This window comes from Saccopteryx leptura, chromosome 1 (assembly GCF_036850995.1).
Source record: "Saccopteryx leptura isolate mSacLep1 chromosome 1, mSacLep1_pri_phased_curated, whole genome shotgun sequence".
In the NCBI taxonomy this organism is placed as follows: Eukaryota; Metazoa; Chordata; class Mammalia; order Chiroptera; family Emballonuridae; genus Saccopteryx; species Saccopteryx leptura.
Genome location: NC_089503.1, coordinates 87476370 through 87490654, shown reverse-complemented (window position 1 = coordinate 87490654; position 14285 = coordinate 87476370). Strand labels below are relative to the sequence as shown.

At 37.0% G+C, this 14285-nt stretch overlaps 1 protein-coding gene across 12 annotated transcripts in view; it reads right to left on the bottom strand.

Annotated features, from left to right (window-relative positions):
* The window catches only part of YAP1 (Yes1 associated transcriptional regulator), a 125174-nt gene that overhangs the window by 32259 nt on the left and 78630 nt on the right, over nucleotides 1-14285 (bottom strand). For 4 of the 12 annotated variants that reach the window (XM_066371231.1, XM_066371268.1, XM_066371252.1 and 1 more), the window contains exon 4: nucleotides 10633-10752. The exons of 4 other annotated variants lie outside the window; for them this stretch is intronic. In XM_066371231.1, the coding sequence (XP_066227328.1) occupies nucleotides 10633-10752 (120 nt within the window). The remainder of the gene's footprint in view (nucleotides 1-10632; nucleotides 10753-14285) is intronic. 4 more of the 12 variants (XM_066371241.1, XM_066371277.1, XM_066371259.1 and 1 more) reach the window with 1 other exon arrangement.

The following is a 14285-nucleotide window of genomic DNA, read 5'->3' as shown; positions in this document are numbered from 1 at the left end:
CGGACTCTCTCCAAATTTCATTCCAAATTCCCGAGTTTGAAACTTCAGAAAATTTTTACATTTACATAATATGTAACTTCAACCGTGGAACATTACAAAGAACTACAGATTTGGTAATCAACCATAAACTTTGGGATAAGACAGTGGTCGGCAAACCGCGGCTCACGAGCCACATGCAGCTCTTTGGCCCCTTGAATGTGGCTCTTGGCCTGACCTGTGGTGGCGCAGTGGATAAAGCGTCGACCTGGAAATTCTGAGGTCGCCGGTTCAAAACCCTGGGCTTGCCTGGTCAAGGCACATATGGGAGTTGATGCTTCCAGCTCCTCCCCCCTTCTCTCTCCCTGTCTCTCTCTCCTGTCTCTCTCTCTCTCTCTCCTCTCTAAAAATGAATAAATAAATTAAAAAAAAAATTAAAAAAAAAAAAAAACCTCTAAAAAAAAAAAAAAAGAATGTGGCTCTTCCACAAAATACCACGTGTGGGCGCTACCTCAATACGTAATGTTCCTATCTATATAGTTTAGTATAAAAAATTTGGCTCTCAAAAGAAATTTCAATCATTGTACTGCTGACATTTAGCTGTTTGCCAACCACTGGGATAAGATATTCAATCTTGGTAACTTCATTAACTATAAATTAAAATTTACAAATAATTTTTGAACTTTCAAAATATTATTTTATAACAAATCTCCCACAACGAAAGACAGCACTTCTTTACTTTGTCTGTTATCAAGTCTCAGACACTGTATTTTTCATATTAACATGGCTGTTCATAACATTCAGAAACAAATTTTAGGTTTTTCCCATAAATACAAGGGTACTCAAGACTATAAAACAGCCTGACCAGGCAGTGGTGAAGTGGATAGAGTGTCAGACTAGGACATGGAGGACCCAGGTTCGAAACCTCTAGATCTCTGGCTTGAGCATAGGGTTGCTGGCTTAAGTGTGGGATCATACACATGATCCCATGGTTGCTGGCTTAAAGCCCAAGGTCACTGGCTTAGCAAGGGGTCACTCACTCTGCTGTAGCCCCCCGGTCAAGGCACATAAGAGAAAGCAATCAATTAACAAACAACTAAAGTGCCATTAATAAAGAATTGATGCTTCTCATCTCTCTCTCTCCCTTCCCGTTTCCTGTATGTCTGGTCCTCTCTCTGTCTCTGTCCAAAAAACAAACAAACTATAAAACAGGCCCTGGCCATGTAACGCAGTTGGTTACAGAGCGTCCACCCAATATGCCAAGGTTGCCAGGTTGGATCCCCGGAAAGGGCACTTACAAGAATCAACCAATGGATGCATAAATAAGTAGAGCAACAAATCAATCAATAAAAATTTCAATAAATTTTTTAAAGTTAAGAAAGGCTGTAAAATAGTATACTTTTAAAAAAAACAAATGCTTTTCTAAAAACAAAAACAGGCCATCTGTTGGTCTTAAATAGTAAAAATAAAACACAAAACACCCACTGCTAGCTAAATGTCTACTACATGACCTAGGGGGTACTGAATTATCTACTGTCCACATAATTTATATACATATTTAAATATAAAATGAATTGTCAGTGAAAATTCTTACTATTTGATTCACACTGAAAATAGTATTACTCATACAAAAGGAGTAAACAGCCAGGGTCCTAATATGACTGAATGTATCTTTTCATTATCAATACTGTATACAAAAGACGTTTCCCAACACTTAATAAAGCTATATACCTAAATGACAATGCCATGCCCAGGAATAATTTTTTTTTTAAATGAGTTTACTGAGACTGAGATATTTTACATACTGTAAAATTCACTTTTAAGTTTTTATATATTCACAGAATTCTGTAACCATCACTTTTACCTAATTTGTGAACATTTTAATCACCCTAAAAAGAAACTCAATATCCTCAGCAGTACTTCTTTATTTTGTTTAATATGTTATCAAGCCTGAGACTTCTATTGCTCTTTCCCCAGTCCCTGGCAACCAGTAATTACTCTGTCTCTATGGATTTGCTTATTCTGGACATGTCATATAAATGGAATCAAACAATATGTGGCCTTCTGTGACTGGCTCATTTCACACAGCTTAATATTTTCCAGATTCATCCATGTTGTGGTATCAGCATTTCATTCCTCTTCATTGCCAAATAATATTTCACTGCATGGACATATCATATTTTGTTAGGACATTCATCAATTGATGGATATTTGTGTTATTTTTACTTTTTGGTTATTATGAATATTCACATACAGGTTTTTGTTGCAAACATGGTTTCAATTCTTTTGCATATATATCTAGGAATAGAATTTGCTGGTCATATGGTATCTTTACATTTAACTTTTTGAGTTAAAACAGCCAAACTGTTTTCCAAAGTCTCTGCATCATTTTTAATTCCACTAGCAATGTACAGGAGTTCCAGTTGCTTCACAGTCTGGTCAACACTTATTATCTTTGCTTTTAGCCCTGCTACTGGGAATAAAGTAGTATTTCACTGCTGTTTTGCTTTGCATTATGTGGTAATAGTTCACCTCCTCTATGACTTTACATGCTGTCACAAGCAAAGGTATCTCTGTCTCCCAACACTTTACACTTCTCTCCCTTCACAAGCACCAACGCCCAAGGTTCCAAAACTGGGTTAAAAGTACAGCAGGTCCCTGAATAACCAATGTCATTTTGTTATAATGTTGATGAGATGCTGCAGAAACTTAACTTTTGTTTATAGCAATCAGCCTACGGTAAAAGTGACTTCCTTCTAGTTGTTTCACTTGCAGTCCAGAACCTATCAATAACTTAATATATTTAAATCTTGAAAAACTGTTAAAAAATAACAATAACATCATTATTTCAGTCAATTTCTTCCTTCCACTGTCTATCAAAAGACTGGCATGAAAATTCATTATAATGGTATTTTTCAAACAATACAATTATGGATGGAGCTTTAAAAATATTTAAGAGAACATTTTTTCCTCATCACCTCATTAAGCATTTAGGGCAGGACTCGAGGGTTGCTAAATGAGGTGAGAAGGAGAAGGGAGAAAGTGCTCTAACTAGCTTTCAAACTCTCTCTGTTCCCAGAATGCAGCCATGATTTTTTCCTCTACTACAAAAATAAAGTTTAAAGTCTAGTTTGGACAAGACTCTGGTGAAATAAATGAATAAACTTTCACCAGAAAGTTCAGATAATGAGACTACTGGTCTAAAGAGAAGAGAAATATTTTAAAATATACCTGCCATTATGAATTCATGTTAGATTAGTGAGTAAACAGTTCCATTAATAAATAACAGCTTTCTTTATGATTACATGTAATCTATTACTATTAATGCTCTTTCACAGAGGAAGCTATAATTTAGAAGAGAGGTATATCTTAGTTTTTACAGATAAGCACAAAAAGTGGTCCTTTTATAGTCTAGGGCACGACTGGCTTTTCCTCATCCTTTAATGTCCCTCTTCGAAATAGCTTTCCTTAACCACAGATGCTCAAGTAGGTTCCTTCCAGCCCACATTATTCCCTTTCATGGCACTGTTTATTATTCCTCATTATATTTAACACATTTTGTAATGATTTATTTGTTTAGTAGCCTGCAACCCTCCCCCTGATGATGAGTATAGTGCCTGGTTCATAATTGGCACTCAAATATTTGTTGAGTGAATAAATACTGAAATAGTTTCTATACTTCGTTAGTAGGTAGGATCCTATTGGTAACTAACAGGAGAATCTCGAAGTTGAAGCAAGTCTAGAATGAGTTCTGAAATGACCTTAGCAACCACGGTATCAGAACAAAATGAGTATAAAACAAAACAAAAAATTTGACCCCGTCTCCTTTTTGAATTGTTCTGATTTATTTCACCAGAGATCTATTTGTCTTACACCTTGGGAAGACTATAATGGCATTCTCTGCTCCTTGTATCTGAACCTCTGGGTTGGCACCAAAAGTGGCATCACCAAATGGCTCTTTTCTCCAGTACATTTTATAAGACACTTGCTATTATTGCAGAGTTGATACAAATATAACTTGCAACTCGTTTTTAAAAAACTATGTTAAGGTTTTAGCAACACAAACCACTAATGTAAATGATCATTCAATGACTTTGGTGACCTTAGGCTTTTAAGTTTTAAAAATACTTCTATATGAATAAATTTTGCAAAGACAAAAATATTTCTTTGCTATACAATTATCTGCATTACTAAACTAAACCATTGTCAAGTAGAAGCTACATATTAATTTAACTTCATTGATATGTCTCCTCTCCTCTGGTGAGGAGTGGAGAGTCTGCTTACCATGACTGATAAATTATTTTGGCACCGCCGTCCTGAATTTAATATAAATTTTAAAAAAATCTGCAAACCGCAAGTATTAAACTAACTTTAATATTCTATAATCTTATGCAATAAAATATTCATTTCAGTAAGTGCTTGTTTTTCAAATAAAAAAATATAGTGAGGGCATCAATTAGAAACAATCTCTAACTGTGTTTTAAACGAGGCTTTAAGTTAAGTGCATAACCTGGAACTATACTTCAAATCTGCTTACACCAGGCTCCCTATTACACAATATTAAACTTGAGAAACAAAGCATACCAAAATGTACCAATGTTAAGGCAGTAAAGCCATGTTTAAACTATATGCTTCCAAGAGTTCGAGAGAGACAAAACCATTTCCCCTAGCACTGCCCATCCCCCATCAAGTTTGTTTGCCTGGCATACTCACCACATGATAAGGCTTATCTTTAGATTATAGGTTGCAAGATTTCCCTGTCTCCTTTACAAAACTAATTCCCTGCTGTGACCAGAGAACCAAGAGCTAAACTTAAAATGGTACAATAAATAGTTCAACAGTTTCTCTGAAACCTCAATAAACTCCAATCGGTAAGATCCATAAGACTCTTGAGAAGTAACGTCAAGCAAGGGTCCAAAGCAGTCACTGAAGAATTCACGATCTAGCATATTGTATTAAATTAAAGAATGAAAATATTCTTAAAAGTATCCAGCATAATCCAGATACTTTTTACAGATGAGTCCAATTAAGTCAAGAGAAGTCAGGTATATTTCTGAATAAGTTAGTTACGAAGAACTTGAGTCTCTTAACTCCCAACTGAATAGGTTAATTTTGCTACATCATGATTTAATTCATTTGAATTCAGTACATTACAGGGTCGGGCAAAAGTAGATTACTGTTGTTCATATGGAAAATAATACAGTAATTCATAAAGAATAATAAAGAATAAGCTGTATTTTGCAAACTCACAACTGTAATCCTACCTTTACTCCATCCCTATTAACATGTAGAAAACAGGATGCTAGCTAAATTCTACTGCAGAGTTTAAAAAAATGGATTTTTGGAAGGTACATAAAATAAAATGTCCAGTCACAGTACTGCCATAATGATTTTTCTCAATGGATAATGTGTTGTGTATATATATATACACAACAACACTATGATGAAGACATCCAGAGAAAAAGAGTGAACTGGTAAAATACCTTTTAACATGTGAAAAAAATGGAGAAGTCAGTTAGAAAAGAATGCTTCTGGGATTAGAACTGTATCAACAAATCTGAACGAAAGTAAATTTCTGGGTAATAAAAGAATACATACTTTCTGGTCACTGGGACTTTCCTTAAAGAGAATAAACCGCCTTATATCAAGGGAGAGGTCAAAGCTGAGGTTGGAAGTTCATCTATTAGGAATATGATGGAGATGAGGCACGATCATTCATTTACATGGCTTCACAGTCTGCTCCAACCATTTATCTAATATTTCGCTTCCATGCTGGAAACTCATTACCATTGGGTAATTTCCTCAAGATGAGTCACAATACAGCATATAAGTAAATGAATTAACCACTGTGTCTTCTTCCATCTGAAATTTCCATGTGTTAGTATTAATAAATTGGGTGTGTTTCTGAAAGATTAACTAAATTTAATCTAAATTTCTTAAAATTTCTAGATGTCAAAAGTACAAGTTCAGATTCTAGTTTTGTCATTTAACTATATAACCTTGAATTGGTCATAATTTCCCTACATCTTAGAGGAGCTCAGATTTGGGGCAACATTCCCTACTTCTCCCAGCATTTTCTAAAAAAATATGTTGTTGATTTGGGGAGTCACAATGACTGGCTGGCACTAGAGTGTTTGGTGGGCAAGAGCCACAGATGGCTGACTGTCTTGCCATGCCCAGAATATATCCCTCCTCTTTTGATAAATGTTGATTAGAAGAATTACAAATTCCTTTCCAGGGCCAAATTTTGTGAGGTTTTTCTGTTAAAAATTTTTAGCAGCAGCTCTTCTTACCTAAAACACAGTAAAACATCTTTTCCCCCTTATCATAAGTAGTTAATAATGTAGTCCACAACCAAATACTGACAATTTAGGATAACTAGGACAGATTATAAAGGAGAAAGGGGGGAAAAAACTTACTTTAATTCAAATGATTAGATTTTCTCATTCTGTCTACCCAAGACTCCATCAACAGAGTTACAAGTTTAGTTCCTACAGCTTTTAGTGGGGTTTTCCCCCATCTCTAACAGAACAGTCTTAGGTATTTAATTTGTCATTAGGCACACTTTTATCAAAAGTAAAATATTACTCATGACACCTGTCTTGAAAAGGTTGATGAATGTCTCAACAGTTAAAAAATTTTAACAAATCTCTACTGATGTAAAATTATTTAACTTTGGTACAATATGCTAAACAAAAATTCTGGCTTTAGGACTCAAACTATCTATCTATCTACCTATCTATTTACTTATTTTTTTAATTTTATTTTTTAATATTTTAGGAACACACACACACTCACTATAGTTAAGTTCTGGGAAAATGAAACAAAGGACCAAAGTCAACATCTGCATTTTAATCACCTTTGACATTTCTATGAATGGAATTTCGGGGCACAGAACTATTATTAGGAATTAAAGGATATTTTATTTTTGCCATACTAGATTGTTCAATTACTTCCACAATCTCTAGTTCCCAGATATTACTTACACCAAACGTCTTTATCCTAGTGTTATCAGCACTTATTTCCCGAAACAAAGATCACTAACACTATTTAATGTCCTTTTATAATAAATAGGAACAATAACATAACATTAAAAATCAGTTCATTGATTTATTATTTTGAATTAGATATCTCATTCTGAAGAATACGAATTATAATTAGTTTGGGTTTTTTTTTACAGAGACAGAGAGAGGGATAGACAGGGACAGACAGGAACGGAGAGAGATGAGAAGCATCAATCATCAGTTTTTTGTTTGGACACCTTAGTTGTTCATTGATTGCTTTCTCATATGTGCCCTGACCGTGGGACTTCAACAGACCGAGTAACCCCTTGCTCGAGCCAGCGACCTTGGGTCCAAGCTGGTGAGCTTTGCTCAAACCAGATGAACCCGCACTCAAGCTGGCAACCTCGGGGTCTTGAACCTGGGTCTTCTGCGTCCCAGTCCGATGCTCTATCCACTGCGCCACCACCTGGTCAGGCTATAATTAGTTTTCATTAGGGCTTTTACTGAAAAATATTCATGTGACTATATCATATAAAACAACAATTCTACAATGTCTAAGAAAATGTTTAAACTTGAGATTCCATGTTTGCAAGTGTAAAATGTCTAGGAAAAAAGAACATTTATATAAAATAATGTATGGCCTGCATAACACTCAAGCATCAATTTTCTTTACTAGAAGTTAAGAAACAGTCCTAATATGATTCCTTAACAACAACAAGTAAACAAAAGTCTTCCTTTTTTCAAAGCCAATAAATATCAGCAAGTCCTTATTACCATTGGGTGTTACTTCATAATTTTTTATAAATAAATTCTCTAGAATAATATAAATGTCAAAGATATGTTGTTTTTAAATGTTAAAGAACAAAAAAAATCAGATAAAAAATAACCAATCTACAAGTTATTTTAATTTCCTGAAAATATATAATTTATAAACTTCACGTGGGATGTGAAAAACTGATAAATTGTTGTAAATATAATCTAAAGCATCTGATAAATAGAAACATAAAAAAGACTCGTGTTTGAAGGAGCTGAGTGATCTAGTTAAGCTTATACAGAGGTGTACCTTACATTCAAAAATGTCAAAAGACATAGGTCAACTTGATCTAAGCTAAGAATTGGTAAATATTTTAATATAGATTTGGGGTATATAGGAAAGCAAACTCCAAAAACCATAAAAGCAACAACTACCATTTGTTTGTGTCTGAATGGCTCAAAAGGTCAGAAAGGGGATAGTTTACATTTTTTTTGGCAGAGATAAAACACAATCCACTATAGAACTTCAGATTTCAAGGAAAACTCCTTCAAATCCAGCAGCTAACAGCTTGTCTCTATTCGCTGTCACTTTTAGATCAGAGAAACCCACACTTTTTTTTTTCTTTCCTGCCCCCCTTCAGTTACACTTGAGCTCTCTGACTGAAAAGGTCTGGAACGGATTAAAAGTCAGGCTACAAAATGAAAAGCTTTGGCATGTTGTCAAGCCTGTCTGGAATACACATCCACAGTGGGCCCAAAAAGGGAAACTAAAGGCAATAAGAAAATTTTATGAAACTTTTTTTCCTTTTGCATATCTCATTGTATGTTTGTGTGTACATATGTGTTGCAGGAAGAATTTTTGTACTTTCTCTCATTTAAAACAAAAGACCAAGCTGTGTGTATAATTAATGGATCTACTTAAGCTCACAGCCAAGTTGTTTTATTCACTGTTTTAACTGAAAATACTTAAAACAACAACAACCCAGCTTTGTTTCAATACTTGATTCAGCAGTTAGCTAAGAGTTAATCATCATCTTTCATAACCTTATGCTGGGGGAGGGGGTATAAAAATACTCACAGTACCATTTTAAAAAGTTTCCAAAACAAGGACAAGTTGAATTCATTAAAGCTGATTTAAGGAAACATGGCTGTTATCGTTCCAGTCCATACAAATGGCAACATTTATTAAATTCTCTACCTTACTTGGTTTCCTGTTTCAACCACAAGGGCTTATTTAAGAATTAAATAGAATCTGAAGTTGCAAATTATTAACATGCCACGTAACTTTTTAAACACCCAAATGGGTCTTGAAGCTCAAAAGGGTAGCATTTAAGCCAAGCCGAATATCTGTCAAAATGACAGTCTCTGCCCTGATCCCACCTTTGACTTTACTTGAATAAGGGGTGCAATCCATAAAGCCAATCAGTCAGTTTAGGGCAAACCCGAATACTGGGGTTATTTAAAGGTATATCTAAAGACATAACAACACAGGAGAACTGGTCATAATGTTCCTGACAGGGACGTTATTTCACCCAATGAGCTCTGGGTAGTTTTCTCTTTTTCCCCCGGATTGTGTTTTGATGGCATTCACAGAGTTAATTCCTCTTTCCCATACGGCCCCAGTTGTTGTTGGGTCAACCCCTGTAAAGCTTCAAAGGCTCCGGGTCCCCTCAGTCTGACCTACTCAGTGATCTGCACATTGTTTTCATTTAGCTGCATTCAGTCCAAGACGAAAACTTTGAAACCACAATGGTCTGCTCCTTTTTAGAGTCATTTTTCCATGGCTTTGGAAAAATATCTCAGAAACCTAACTGGAGAAACTGAAAACAGTGAAAAAAAAATTGGGTAAAAAAGCATTAAAGGGATTGTACATACTATTATCAAGATGGTCATATTTGGGGGAGGAGTACTCCTTTGTGCAAATTGGTGATTTAGTCATGTGATTTGGAAAGAAAAAATGGCTTTGCTTTTTGTTTTCTAAATGTAAAACAAAGAAAAGGACATTTACTTTAAAAAATTAAAATGAAAAATAGCCCTGGTCAGTTGGCTCGGTGGTAGAGTATTGGCCCGGCATGTGGAAGTCCTGGGTTTGATTCTGGTCAGGGCACACAGGAGAAATGACCATTTGCTTCTCCCCCTCAAACCCCTACCTCTCTCTCTTTCTTCCATTCCCACAGCCCTGGCTCAAATTGTTCAAGCAAAGCTGGCCCTGGGCGCTGAGAATGGCTCCACGGCCTTGCCTTAGGCACTAAAATAGCTCGCTGCTGGCAACAGAACAGCGGCCCAGATGGGCAGAGCATCGCTTGGTAGGGGGCTTGCCAGGTGGATGCAGGAGTCTGTCTCTGCCTCCCTGCCTCTCACTACTTAATAGTTTTAAAAAAAGAGAAAATATAGCCAGAAGAGAAGGAAATAAAGCATTGGTCTTACTTCTAGTGTGACAGGGTCCCCCCCACTTTTAGGACAGAAAACAGTACAATACCCAGGCCACAAGATGCTCTCTGAAATTAAGCATAACCAGACACCAAGTCACTGACAAAAGCTGGTATCCCAGGTTTTAGATGCTGCAAAACAGCCTATTATTGTAGTTAAAAAGATCATTTTAAACAAATCACTTTGCCTCCCAAAAATGTGAAAGGAAAAATGATTCTGGTTAGTCAGCCACCATAATATTCCCCCAGTCCCATCCCAGAGGGTCTAAGCTAAAGAGCTGATTTAGACTTGAATGTCTCAAGTTTAAAGTAAAAGGTATAAAAAGTTATAAAAAATAGTACTGGAAAAGTTGGGTGGGCAATCATTTCTTAATACTATAAAGCAACGCAATTTTATTTAAATGCACCTTCCCAAAATCACATACAAAAAAATAGTAATGAAAAATATCTAGAAAGGTTTTGAGATGAACCTTTACCAAAACGAGGGTCAAGCCTTGGGTCTAGCCAAGAGGTGGTCTTGTTCTTATGGTTTATATAGTAAATTTCTCCATCCTGAGTCATGGCTTGTTCCCATCCATCAGGAAGAGGACCTATAAATACAGAAAAAAAATCACAGTTGGTGGTACACCTAAAAAAAGTGGGAGGGGTACTAATTTAAAAAGAAATACATCTTGACATAAAACAGCTCATTAAAACAAAATTAACCATGTATTCAGAGAAGAAAGGTAAACCTATATATACCAAGATTCTTCTCCACTTAAAAAGAAACTACCAAATAAAATCTACATCCCCAAAGACACAGATGAAAAAAAAAAAGGTCAGATTTTCAAAAAATCTTTTTGGAAGTCATTACCAAATAATAATTATTACTGTTAACACAAGACATGAACTGCACAGCTCCCGTGCTACCCCCTTGTCCCTGCTCCCAATCCAGTTTTGTGACAGTACCTTCCTAGGGAATCCAAGGTTCTTTAATAAATACATGCAAGTGTTTTCAGAACATCTAAAGTATCATAAACATTCTGTTTAATATAAAGCACACTTAAGCTAAGCCTGCCAAGCTCCATTTATTTCCACTATTTATGTGACAGGCATGCAGCAAGAAAACTTAAATAGAAAAGACTATAGTTCAAAACAAGCTTAGTTTTACACATAGTTCAAAAGTTGCTAGGAAGTGGGAGCTATGGTTGGGGAGCTGAAGTTTGTCAGATTTTGAAACAGGCAGGTAAGTGCTATAACTGTGGAAAGGCAGATTTGTCGGGAAGAAGCTGTGGAGTGAGGGAACCACATCTGGAAGACGGGACTCAAGAACAGAACAAACCTAAGATTATTCTCTTCATCAGGGTATGGAGGTTAGACAATTGCTTTCTCTTTTCAAATAGCTATGAAAAGAGAGACCCACAATAAACTACTAAATTCAACCATATTTCCTCCTCAATTCCTTTTCTCCCCCACATCCCCCCTTCCACTTCCCATCTCCACCAGGAGTCGAGAGGCAAATGTAAATCGGAAATTGAGTCCGAATGAATGCCTACAATTTTTCCATCTGTAGACCAACATCAATTGTTTCCTGTGTTCCAGTTACCGTTTTAAGCATATTAAATACATTGACTCTTTTAATCCTAACAGCAATCAATGATAAACGAACAGTATTATCTCCATTTTTTTTTTTCTGAAGCTGGAAGTGGGGAGAGACAGTCAGACAGACTCCCGCATGCGCCCGACCGGGATCCACCCGGCATGCCCACCAGGGGTGACGCTCTGCCGCGACCAGAGCCACTCTAGCTCCTGGGGCAGAGGCCAAGGAGCCATCCCCAGCGCCCGGGCCATCTCTGCTCCAATGGAACCTTGGCTGCGGGAGGGGAAGAGAGAGACAGAGAGGAAGGAGGGGGAGGGGGTGGAGAAGCAAATGGGCGCTTCTCCTATGTGCCCTGGCCAGGAATCGAACCCGGGTCCCCCGCACGCCAAGCAGACGCTCTACCTCTGAGCCAACCGGCCAGAGCCTATCTCCATTTTAATGAGGAAACTGAAGAAGAGTGGTTCAGCCAGGTACAGCAACCTCACAAAGCTAGTTGGTGTCCAAGTGATACTCAAACTACATTTCTTTTTATTCATGTTCCACATCTAAGACCAGAGACTGAGTATGCTTCCTATGCAAAAACAGAACAAGTTCCTTCTTTCTACGCTGGCAGTCCGACAGACTTATGAGTGATGCTGAATAAGTAACTTTGGTTAAACACACCATTCACACAAGCCCATGGGACTCAAAGCCCTTATTCTCGGTCAGTTTTATTTGTACGAGCAACAGACCCATTTGCTACTAGACTATTACCAAAGGCCTATGATGACCGGGGGAGGAGGGAGTTAGGGGGCAGAATCCTGTTAGGAAACAGACACATGAAATCCTAGAGAAGCCACTAGGGGAAGACCTTCCTCCAGACCTGGATGAGGAGTTCTGTACACAATGCTAACCAAGTCCAGAGTTAGAATTTGCTGAAAGAGACCCCATGTTTACTGAAAGGTGAGTAGAAGCAAACTTGTTTAACACATAAATCAAACCCCTTTTCTCAGACCTTTCACTGTCACTTTGGGCTCTATTTCCCCACCAGGAAGACAGAACCTCCAACACTGACTACTAATGGTTATTACCTTTAATTATGAAGATGGCTCAATTGTAAAATGTTTTTGAAAAAACAACTGAAATTTTAAGTTCTTAAGATATGCTGACAAGTCAGAAGCAGTCATGGGGTGCCTTTTAAAGCCTCAGCTCAACAATCCCTAGAGATATCATTACAGCCTCCAAACCTGCCTGAATATACAAATCCCCACCCATTTCTGAAAAGCACTATCACTTTCCACCTTAGCCATAAGAGTTGGAACCAAGAGTAGTATCTTAAATACAAATAAACCTTCCCTATCTGCTCAGCCTGTAGCCTGTAAATTCCAGTTACATTCTCCCAGCTTGATTTGTTCCAGTCTGTCTCTGAGAACCCAGCCATCAGTAGACGGCAGCTCTTTCTCCTTCTGGCTATCTCATCGCCTTCCTTGGCACCTGACTTCTCATCTCCTCCCCCCATGCCAGTGTCTTCTATCAAACACCACCAGTGTTTTCTTCTTACAATATTACCTATCCAACTTTTATGTCACTCACTGCCTTTAAAAACATTTCCCTCAAAAAGAAAGTACCAGCTGGACTCTTTTTTCTTAAGAAGTCTTCTCCACACAACCAATTCCTACTCCCACTCCACCTTTTCCCAAAACCAGGGCACCTCCTTGTACGTGAGCATTCTGCTCCACTCCTTATAAAGGTCTTCATCCTGCAAGAGAAGGAGCTCAGGTGTCACCTTTTAAATTCAGTCTTGGCTGACTATCCCGCACAAAGCTATTAGTTTCCTCTTCTGCTCTGTGTTAACATTTAACAAATAGAGCTGTAATTAGTTGTTTATATGTCTCCTCCTGGCAATGACCAGGTCACTCATATTGTAACTTTTAGGCTAGTATCTGAGTAATTGCTCAATAAATATTTAATGGAAGAATGAATGTCCTGCCTTTTAATACTTTGAACTTTCTATAAATAAGCTTAAAATCATGTAGTACATAATTTTCAATTAATGTTTATAAACAGAATATGTGAATGTCATTAATCCAGTGTCTTTTACTTCTTAAACTTTGTGTTCATAAATGTATTCATTTTTAACATTTAAAGTTTTTTAAATGTTAAAAATTAAAGAAATGCATAATGCAAAAAGCCTACTTCCTACAGAAAAAACTAAACAACTTTAGTTTTTGTGATAGGTCTGCATTTTTCTTGTGCACAGTCCACAACATATGCATACCCACTGATGTCATGCTCGACCTATACCATACTTGCTTTTATTCACTTAATATAGCACGAGTATCTTTTCACACAACACATAACACTGTTTATTTGAGAGAGAAAAAAGGGAGAAGAAGAGAGAGAGAGGGAAAAATCTATTTGTTCTTCCACTTATTCTTGCTGTCATTGACTGACTTTTTAAATATCCCTTACCGGGGACCGACCTGCAACCTTGGTATGTCAGATGACACTTGAATCAACTGAGCTACCTGTCCAGGGCTGGTCTCTCATTATTTTTAATGGCAT